Here is an 11175-nt window from a genome sequence, read left to right as displayed (position 1 = left end):
CAGGATAAGCAATGTATTTTGTGCTATACCCTTCTCCAGAGAATTTTTAAATTGCCATGGTGACGTCTGTGCTGTACCCTAGATTGAACAGAGACTCCAAGACATCGAGTATAATGGATTGTTTTACATATCACAGGAATTTTGGACCTACTCCTTCTTGCTTAATTTGCCTACACTTGGAAAGATGGAGATAAGATAGTATAGTTAGAGAGACTGTCTGGGATGAGTAATGGCACTTTGCTAACTGGTCCTCTGAAGATAGCCTCAACTGTCCATTTGCAGTTCACAGTGCTATTCCTGATGGTTGTGTCCTAGTCAAATACAACTTAAAGTTGATTAATAAGAATAAAAATAAGAGTTAAATCCTTTGATATAATGCTGTCCTGGTATTACATCCAGGTGTAACAACTTGTCCTTTCAACTTCTATGTTTTGCAGCTAACCTGTAGGCAAAGAAACCAAGTTCAAAAGCTGTGTTGTTTTTGTTTTGTTTTAACGCTGTCTAAGGAGTAGGGCTGCAGGGGCTCTATTATTCCCCCTTAGCATGTGGAATGGTGGTTAGTTCCCAGATCCCAGCATGCGTTTGGAACTGGGATGCCTATCTGTGTCAGATTGACAAAGATAATCGGCACCTACAGCTACTGTTCAACACTAATTCAGGGTTCAGTCCTCGCAGTGGGAGTCTGCTTTGGAATACAATGGAATCAATAATTATTTGTAAATAAAGCAACACAACAGTTATTACTTTGCATGCTTGCAATAAATGTAACTGCACTTTAAGGTCTATGCTATATTTAACAATTGAACTGAGTGAAACCTACAGTGAATCATGGGAATTCATAAGATAACTTGAAAAAATGCAACCTCCCCCCCTGCCCTTCAAAACAATATTTTTTTCACAGAAGATGTGCTGAAGTATGTCATTAGCTATGTTGTACTCTGTTCATGTCATATGCCTGACCCCTGCTTGTTTTTGCAAAGATGAATGTGGTCAAATCTAAATACAATCTCTTGTTAAAAATGATGTAATGAAAAAAAAGAAAAAAGACTGCTATTACAATTATGTCCCCATGGTAACAGAAATGGTACATCATGAGGCTCTTACACACACTTATAATCTCCACTTCTCTTCTGTGAAACTCCGTGAAAATACATCTCAAGCCCACTGCCAGGACAAAGCCCTATTACAGTCAATGGCAAGCAGGACTGTCAGACCTTGTCAGAGTACATATGGAACAGAAACACATTACCACATTTTCAGGAGCTTCCTCGCACAGATGCTCTGCCCAGAGTTAAGATGGCTCTTCTATGCTCCTTCTCCAGCAGCTTTTCTGCTGTGTAAGCTTTGCAGCCATCTGGGAAGAGCTGTGTACATTTTCAGCAAACTTTACTTTCTTTTAAAGCAAGATAAAGGAGTTGGGGAGAAAGCAAATACTTCTTGCAAGAGCATGTAAGATCAGTTGGTGTGGAGAAACAACTGGAGTTTTTCAGTCTTGCAAAACAGAGCACACACAGCACAACTAAAAAAAACCCACAAAAACAACAAAACAAAAAAACCCAAAACCAAACAATCCTCCCCTCGGAATTTCACCCAAATTAAGTTAGGCAAAGCAGTTTCCTCATCTCACACTCCAAACTCAACCTTAATGCAGGTAAAATTCAAATGACATTTTCCTAACTTTTATTTTAAAGAAAAAATTAAGATAATCAAAAGGCTAAAAGTGAGCATCTACTCCTACCCCAGCAGCAGAGCATGCTTTAGTAACATTTTATCATTTTAACTCTAGAAACCTTTAAAACTTTCACAGAACTTTGCTTATGAGCAGACGCATACTTGTCTGTTGCATACACATTTACTTCCTCACGTTTACTTCCTCACTCTTTTGTTTCTCTCCTTCTTGTGCATCTGCACAGTGCATGGGACAGGTGAACTCCAGGCTTCAATACTCTTGTAGAATATATACCTAAAAATACCTTTTTTTTTTAGACTTACATATAGGTCAAGCTCTACAGTCACGAAGTCTGAATTGTAACTCTGAGTAAGCTCATAACAAACCTTGTATTAAATTCGTGCTGGCTGACGTGTTAAACACAGACCAAAACTGTAGCTAGTCTAGTGCTCAGGGCATCTTTCCACCACTCACACCAGATTTCCTTTCCTCATCTCCCATTCCCTTCCTCCTAGCTGCTGGATGTAATTTCTCACAAGTGTTGCCCAGTCACTTGCAGACCATCCTACTGCAGTTTCCACTACATGGAACCAAGATCTCACCATAATGGGCTTCACCATGGCTAAAGCTTGTGCCTCTTCACACCCTACCGCAGGACCCCTCTGCACCCAACAGCAGATGCTCATTTCCATTTGTGGTAACACTCTGCATTATCTCTGCTCTGTTCCACAGCCTGTCTCTTCTACTTGTCCTTGTTACTACATACAAACATCCGGAACTAATGTCAGCAGATGTGGCAGTCTAAGCTTCTACATGTTGAGCTGTATAACTGTGTGCAAATACTGCATTGCTAAGGATATTTATAGTAGTGCTAAAATCTGTAATGCTAGGTAATAGTTTTGTAGCAAGTACTGTTCAGTATTCATTTGGCACTGTTGCATTGTTATTTGTAGCTAGGCACCATTTTCCTTGTGTTTAATTTGCTGAAAATAATGTGCTTGGAGGTTAGAAGGAGGACTTACAAAGTCATTTTTTAAAAGCATTTTTTTATTTTTTACTCATTTAATCACATTTATAATAATTCATTTAAATAACCCCGAAAGAGAATAAGTAGTCTTTCCCCTAGTAATGCGTGAGTCAACCCAATAATGACTAAAATGTTGGAGGCCATTTGCTCCAACAAACACTATAAAAAAACCACCACTATAAACCAAGTCTCAGCATGAAGCAAAGTTTTTATAACCAAGGAGCAGTTATGAGATTTATGATTCAAACACTGATGGAAACTTAAATATAGTGATCCAAGTTGGAGTTATTTTCTTCAAATATAGTCTTTCAGGCTCTAAATGCCTAAAATAATAGAAAGAAACACCAGGAAAGCAGCATGGTCCATCTTCACTTAGGGCTTGTCTTCACTCTACAAATTACTTTTGAGTTAATACTCTCAGGATACTCTCTTTGAGCTAGGTTTGAGTGAAAGATCACACCTCAGAATAACTCTTGGCTTTCAGAATGTGTCTGCAGAGGCTCCTGCAAGCCAACTTGTGATAGCTCTGCCATGTGCCCAGCTGCCCGGCAGTGTGGCAGGCAGCTGAAGCATTCTGCAGCAGCACAGCTGGATTAAAAGTCTACTGTCCCCCTCAGCTCTGCTAGTTTCACTGCTCAGTGATGGCTCTCTAGCCTGGTTCTGTGATGTGTCCTGGTTTATAGTAGAGCTCCTTTCTGGTACTCCTAAAACAGTCCATCTGACTATGCTGTGGGCTCAGGGCTTCAAAAATAAATCCCCACAGCATATCGCCAGCTTAAGCATCAGCGGCACTCCAGCTTTAGTACAATCTTTTCCTCCTACTGAAAAGGAAACTTTTAAACATCGCTAATCTAAGGCTGGGGCCATTCATGTGTAGAAAGAGATCACACTGGGAATAAAATGTGAGTTTAACTCAGAATTTAACCATGCAGGAGTATATGCCATTCAGCTAATACTCCTGAAACAAGCTTCCCAGAACATAATGGATTCTGAATTGCTCTGCACCTTTGAGGAGCCAGTTACGCCTGTGCAAAGCAACACTACTGTCTGCCCTGCAGGGAAACACAAAGCAGTGGTGCTCTCGGCTCTGCTCAAGTGCAATAGATGGGACATTGCATTATAGGAACTTGCCACGTTCATCTGCGACAGCACACAGAGCTTTGAGAAAACACTGTCAAACTTTTAATGATAAGATGATAAGTTACCATTGGTGGTATTCACATCTGACCTAATAATGGCTACCATGAATAGAAACATATATAGGTTTTACATGTCCTTAATTTGCAACACTTGTCTATAGACTTTAGTTCATGGTGATATGAATGATCTCTTAAGGACTGTTTCTTCATTCATAAATTAAAGATTCCATGCAAACTAGATATGTTGTGCTCTAACACTAAAAGCAGGTTTTTGAGAGAGGCACCAAATTAATGTTTGTATGGCTACAGAAAAACAGCTACTATTGCAGATTAATTACTGCTTTGCCTGGCTGAAACCTTGAGCAGTGTCTTCAGCATACTAACTCAATGCAGCTTAATAATGTGTTCCTGAAACCAAAGGGTTAAAGAGACCTGTTTCCCCAGGATACAATTTAAATGAGTTCTTCACAGGAGGTAGTTTTGAAAAGGTATAGTTCATGGAGATGATGAAGCAGAAAATAGAGAGGAAAAGTGCTGGGTTTCTAGCTGTGGTGTGTGCTTCCTTGTATTTGTTATTTTGCTTTTCATTTAAAAGGAAGGGCAAACTTTATTCATTACCTAATAATCTTTACCTAAAATGTTTTTGTCTATATGTTGTACATTTAGTTGTCGTTAGACACAAAGACCTAGTAACACTCGCATATGTTTACTAATGCTGCTCCTTAAAAGGCTTCACTTGCTTTAAAAATACCACTGTCCTTTGTACTGTATTTGAATTTACATGCTGTGTAACTTTGTACTATTATGCTGCTCTAAAATGGCTTTACTTAAAGGTCTCTCAGGACTTTTGTTCAGTTAGAAGTCCATCAAACAACAACAAGAGAGTAGAGTATTAACCTTTAGTAAAGAGAATTATCAAAAAAGAAAGCTTTTTTTTGTATGAAATGTGATTTTTTTTTTTGCACACATTTTTTTGGCATTTAGGAACAACATTTAATGTCAAGAGTGACAGATTTAAGTTCAGAGGTCTAAATGTACAAGCATCTCCGACAGTTGCTGCTGTACAGGTGACTGAAACTTCCTATGATGCTTCCTTAGACAGTAAATGAAGCTTTGACTGGTGTTGGGAGAGGGATTGTGCGTTCAGTTTGGAGAAAGCGTAATACTGACAGTATATATAATATATTGCATTAGCTTCACACAACCCACGTGGATACCGATAACAGCATCTCCACAGAAATAAGGTCACCAACGTTTTCTTGTGTCTGAGGAGTGAAGAATTAAACTTTTTAATTAACTGCAGCATTAAGATACCTATTGTGTCACCGGAACTTACATCAAATAGTCACAGGAGGCAAGGAGGACCTTAAAATTGGAACTGCTCCAGGCAGAATAATAATATTCTGCCCTGACAATAGTTTTCTGGTAAAGCTGATAGAACACTTCTTGTATAGTTCCACTGATATCAGTGGAGCTACTTGCCTGCTAAGAAGCTACTCAATTTGGCCTCCACCCACATCATCTGTGCTTAGTCAGTCACACTTTCTTTGTTCTGTATTTTTTCTATTACCTGTATGAGTCTGGTATGTAAGTTTAATTAGTGAGAGGGCTGCTCCTAACAAAGGTGAAACAGGCAACCCCTACTGTAATGTGCTTTGCCTTTTGAGATTCTTTATTAAAGAAGGAGCCCCAGAAGAGTCTGTCAGAAGGATACCCTCAGGAAAGAGTTTGATTGACTGTGGTAATATGAAATATATTAAAAAGTACCTGTGAAAACCTCTGTTGCAGTAAGGCAACGATTCCCTTTGCTTTAAAAGGTACCTTAGCACAACTGGCTATTTCGTAACAGTCAAATATATTTACCAGTATTGCTTTAACTGTATTGTACTAAGCTGTGGTTTGTTTTTTTCTTCTTCTTCTCCTCCCTTTCAGGATGAAAAGAATCAAGTATTAACAACAAACATCTGGCTACAAATGGTGAGTATGGGTTTTTTCCCCCCTTTGGTCTTTCAGTTTAATCTGGTGAGGGGTTTGAATTTTAGGAAACTTTCAAGCTTTTATTCTATACCTTGCTCCACAAAGCTAAGCTGAATGGAAAACTGTAAGGCTGAGATTTAGGTTTTTATGTTGTTTCAGCTATTTCTGAAAACTTTTAAGAATTTGAGTCACTACATCTAAGGAAGTTAATAACTCATCGTAGTTAATTTAGTCACGCTAAACTCCTGATTGTCATAAGCTACCAGTGTCCTAAGAGTCCCAGGTAGAGTAACTGTAGGTGCAAGTGACTTACCACCCATTTCAGCAAATCCATTATGTTGTGGTAAATCATTTGATTGTGAAAGAGAACTATACATGCAAGAAATGAATTTAATCTGTAATAGCTGTTCCGATCAGCACTCTGAAAATTGCCAGATGGTTCTTCTGATACAGGGAAAAATTGTTCCAAAGAGGTTCATTATCTCCTAAGAGCTGCTGCCACTGTCCTAACTGAATGTCTCTGCCATCCTGCTTGCTTTGCAGTCTGTCTCCTTAAGAAACTGCAAGAGGTTTTTAATTAAAATGGCCACACTATTCCCATGTTGTTCAAGATGTTGTTTAAATACAGGTCATCATCAGAAGTTAACTGTGAACATGAGAGGTTTTTTATGTTATTTCTCCAAATTCTATATCTCAGTTACATGGCTAAAATGGGTACAGGAAGGTCAGTTCAGTTTCCTAGTGTGCAACTGGCAACAGTATACTTTTTCCACATTTCCCCATTTGTTTTGCCCATATAGGGTATTCATTTTTCAAACACCAGCTTTATTTTACCTTTTGATGCAATGTTTAGTTGCTATAGTTGTCACAGAATTTCATATCCTCTCTTATTACTTAAGTATTGCCACCACTAGATACCACAGCAGAGAACTTTGGCCCCACTAACTCATGTCATGCATTGCTGGGCAGAAGTTTCACTTACTTTTTAATAAATGGAACAGATAATTCAAGAACTTTGTGAGAGTATTTTGAATTTCTTTTCTCTGAAAGGTTAACTAGTGAGAGAGCTGCTCCCAAGCAAAGGAGTCTACACAAATTTATTCCGACTTGGTTATTTTTTGCATTAGTTTCATACTAAGACGTAGAATTAACAAGATGCTTCTTACCATGCTGACTACTGTGGGCTCCTAATGCTTCCACTAAACACCTCTAGCATATATTTGTGCTTTGCAAAGATGGGGTGATGCAAGGAGCTTCCTCCATGGTATAGCAGCTAGAATAAGATTTTACCATTATTTTAATTCCCATGTGTATTACAGAAACTGAACTGCTTGGGTTAAGTACAGGTTTACAGAAGAGTTTTATTATTCAAGATAATATTCTGCTTCCACAGAAACTTAACACCTTGCAGTTTCTTTAACCTGCTCATTCAGTTTAAAAGTATTCTTTTTTATTTTATTGTAACATTTTTAGTAGAGCACCTCTCTTACACTGTGGTAGGTCTTAGGAAACAAATGAGACTATTTTGATGTCCTACAAAGGACAACATGGCTATTCCATTTATTCACAAAGAAAAGCTGACATGGAAGAAGTATTTTATAGGCTGCTATTACAGTAAGATTAAAACTGTCAAATATAATATGCTTTTGGCTTTGAGCTACAGTGACAACAGTTGCTATGATTTCTTACCAGGAAAACAGATTACAATTCATACCCAAGAAGCTATCACTTATTTTCCTTCTCTTTTATCCCACAGCATCCTTATCCTTTTCAAGACTGGGGGTTTTTTCCCCTAAGGAAATTCGTGATTCTTTTCTATATTCTGTATTTCTTTTGATTTATTCACCTTAGCACATACTGTATGTGGAGCATGTTGAGACTACAAAGAGCAGATCACTTGATTACTACAAAAAAATGTAGCCACTCTTCATGGTCTCTGTACCCATTAAAAAAAAAAAAGAAACGTGTTTATATATTAACTGTCTATTAATACTATACTAGACAGATTCAAAGCATACTTAAGGCAAACATATGTAATTTTATTATGCTAAATGGTCTGAAGTAAGCTTTTCCCTGAATTTCCCTCTCTAGTCCCTTTCTTGATATATATGTGTGTGTATAGTCAGAGTTATATCTTAAATATGTATTTATGTAATAATCACTGCAATACTTAAATACAAAAACTAACCTGGGAGAAAGGGGAATATAAATTATAGTATTTATACATGCAGATTCTTGGATCCCGACCCACTGTCTCCATGGCAATACTGTTCAGTATCAAAATCTTAAACTTGATCTAAGTTACAGCAGGAGCCTTGCCTACTCACACAGATGAATACTAACCTGAGTACCTTGAGCTGTTTGCTATTTTAATCTGCATCAAATGTCCTTCAGCTACAGTGGAAATTGTAGCTCTAAAGTTAAAACAAAATGAGGCATCTCATGTCCCGCTGGGTGCGTAAGCACTTTGTACACATGGTGAAACAGAGCAACAGTACAATCTGCTTAACACTATCTCTAATAAAGACTTGAAGTTTTCTACCACCCTTTAACTGTCTTTACATCATTCAGTGTCACCCTATGCTGCATCATATCGGCCACGATAACTCCTAAAAGAAGTCAGAATAAGAAATTATTTGATATATTGATACAAATTATTGTAATGCAATTCAGATGGAAATGAACAGGAGAGCTTGCTGCACACAACAGGCCCCAGCCCTGCAACCGCTACTCAGAAAGCGACCTGTTCTGGCAGCTCCTGAAAATGAGTCACCTAAAGCCAGCAAGAGCCACAGGTTTAAATGCCTCAAACCCACATATCATATTTGTTTACACTGCTGGACTTTGTGAAAAATAGAGGTATCATGAGGATCTCATTCCAAAAAGATGAAGTGATAAAAAATAGTGACATTTGTCTGTTGGGAAGTTCGTGTAAAACAATTTACTGTAAAAATGATGTAAAATTTCAAAAGAAAAAAAAAAAGAAGCGGGAGCCGTTGATCAGCTTATAGAAGCTGTGTATAGCTGACTGTAAGCAATACACATAGTTTAATTGGAGAATTGTGAATGGAGCAGGCAATGAAAAGAAAAAAACTATGAACAGAGCCAATCAGATATTCTGATTTAAAATTTCTGTAAAAAAACTATTATCTGTAAAGCAAAAGAAAAAACAATGCACAACTCAGATCATATGTCCAAGTGACAAGGCACTGCAAATTCATAGTAAAAAATTAATGAGATAAATATGGAAGCATAGGCCAAGAAATTGTATAGTAAAACCTTTACAAAACACGTGTGATGAATGCTATTAGATGTGTTGCGTGCAGCAAGACAGTCAAGCACTGTTCTAGCGGTACAAGAATGAATACCTGTAGTGTGAGGCTAACTGAGGGCTTCTTTGGTGCATCAAACTGAAACTCGTCCGTGACAGTAATGCAAGGAATTATATAGAACAATTTGATGTGAATAGCCCATGAGAATGATCAGTAACTTTACCTCCAAAATGCCCGTTGGAAATTTTTTCTGACCTTAATGTCTGTCAAGGACTTTGACAAGGGTCACTAGATTGTTGAAGTGATAAGTATTGCACATTTACTCACCCATTTCAAAATTTACATTTTAAAGACTAACATTTGGCATTGCAACAGGACTGTAAATCTGGAGGTTTTCACTGCAAGTTATGTGATGCCTACAGCTATGTGAACTTAATGTAAATAACATAATATGGGGATGGAGAGAGGCACAATATAATGAAGCACAGAAATTAGAAGAACAAATTTTCTGAAACAGAATGAACCTTATTTCTTATTTATAACTTCTGCGCACAACAGTAACTACCCTTGTATCTCGATAAGTCATGTGCTTAGTAAGGAGTGAAGGGCAACCGCAGTTTCAGGAAAATGCAGTAGCTCACGCCAGTGTTTCTTAGTTGACCAGGAGGTAACCAGATGGTTAGAGCCGTCACGGTACTCAGCTGCCTGCGGTCTGGGGCGGTGCTTTTGTCCATCGTTGTGTGCAAACATATGCTTCCATGAGTTTCCAGGATTTAGCAATGCTAAACACAGATCAAACCCCTGTTGGCTGGACTGCGACAGACTCCCTGCTTATACTGGCAGTCAAGGATGGATTGACAGGAGCACGGACAGCCCCCAGGGCAGATGCCTCCAGTGCAGTAAGAGCCAGCCAGGAAGGAAGCTTGTGGGACAGTGGAATGCTGCTGAGCATCTGCCCCCGAGGTTGCCTAACTTCAGTCCACAGGAGCTGCTAAGAGCTTCTCTGCTAGCGTTACCCGTTCTGCCATTTCAGCTGTTTTCCCTGCCAGCAGTGACTGTTGGCTGCCCTACCTCATGTCTAGAATCAAGTTATTACAACCTGAGAATTTCCAACAACAGAAAACAAATTTATCTACGAAGATAAACATAACTGAAGTTAATGTATAAATTGTAAAAGAAAATCTGTTCTAACCCAAACTTGCACCTCAGACAGCATGAAAAATAAAATACAAGCACCCCAGATCTTTTTTTATAGGCTGTTATGTGCATTGCAGTGTGACTTGAAAATGACTTTTATGCTTTCCATTGAGCTCTAGGTGGTCTAATTCACCCTTTCCCAACATTTTACCGCCTGAAGCTGAATAGTGTCTCTTTTAACAAGAGAACAACTGTTGCTTCAGGCTATCCAGTCCCTGGATAACTACAGTAAAGCAGTGGATGGGATGACCTAACTTACTTTTTGTGTGTATGTCTTAGTACTGGACAGATCATTATCTACAGTGGAACGTGTCTGAATACCCGGGAGTCAAGAATGTCCGTTTTCCTGATGGGCTGATTTGGAAGCCAGATATTCTTCTCTATAACAGGTAGACACACTTTTCTTGTGTGGGGAAGGAGGGAAGATCATAGAATTATAGAATCACAGAATAGCCCAGGTTGGAAGGGGCCTCAAAAGATCAACTGGTCCAACCTTTCATGGGAAAGAGGGCCTAGATAAGATTATCTAGCACCCTGTCCAATTGCAAAGATAAGGCAAGGCAAATGACACAATAATCTAATCAAAATGCCTAGGTTATGAAATACTTTTCCAAAACTTCCTAGGTTTTTTGGAATACTGGAAAATTGCCAGTCTTGTGTTTACACAACAGAAGGGCGTATTTGCAAATACTTCATAAACAACAACATCCTCCCTACCACTAAGTCTTGTTAGGTTTTATGAGAAGATTAGAAAATGAAACTTTTCTGTCTGTGTTTAACAGCTCAGGTAGTAATAACTTCCTCTTCGATTATTTGCTTGGTCTGAATGTTCTCTGGTGAATTCTAGTTTTAGCTGGGCTTTACAGGCAGGATAGGTAAATGCCAGTACATTTG

General features: G+C 38.5%; 1 protein-coding gene across 1 annotated transcript in view; it reads left to right on the top strand.

Moving 5' to 3' along the window:
- Positions 1-11175, top strand: part of CHRNA7 (cholinergic receptor nicotinic alpha 7 subunit) — a 34568-nt gene that overhangs the window by 11331 nt on the left and 12062 nt on the right. The window contains exons 2-3 of the mRNA XM_010177667.1: positions 5768-5812; positions 10561-10670. Of these exons, the coding sequence (XP_010175969.1) occupies positions 5768-5812; positions 10561-10670 (155 nt within the window). The remainder of the gene's footprint in view (positions 1-5767; positions 5813-10560; positions 10671-11175) is intronic.

Source organism: Antrostomus carolinensis, unplaced genomic scaffold (assembly GCF_000700745.2).
Source record: "Antrostomus carolinensis isolate BGI_N321 unplaced genomic scaffold, ASM70074v2 scaffold3011, whole genome shotgun sequence".
Classification (NCBI taxonomy): Eukaryota; Metazoa; Chordata; class Aves; order Caprimulgiformes; family Caprimulgidae; genus Antrostomus; species Antrostomus carolinensis.
The sequence above is the reverse complement of the archived record's forward strand: the minus strand, read 5'-3'. Positions and strand labels throughout refer to the sequence as shown.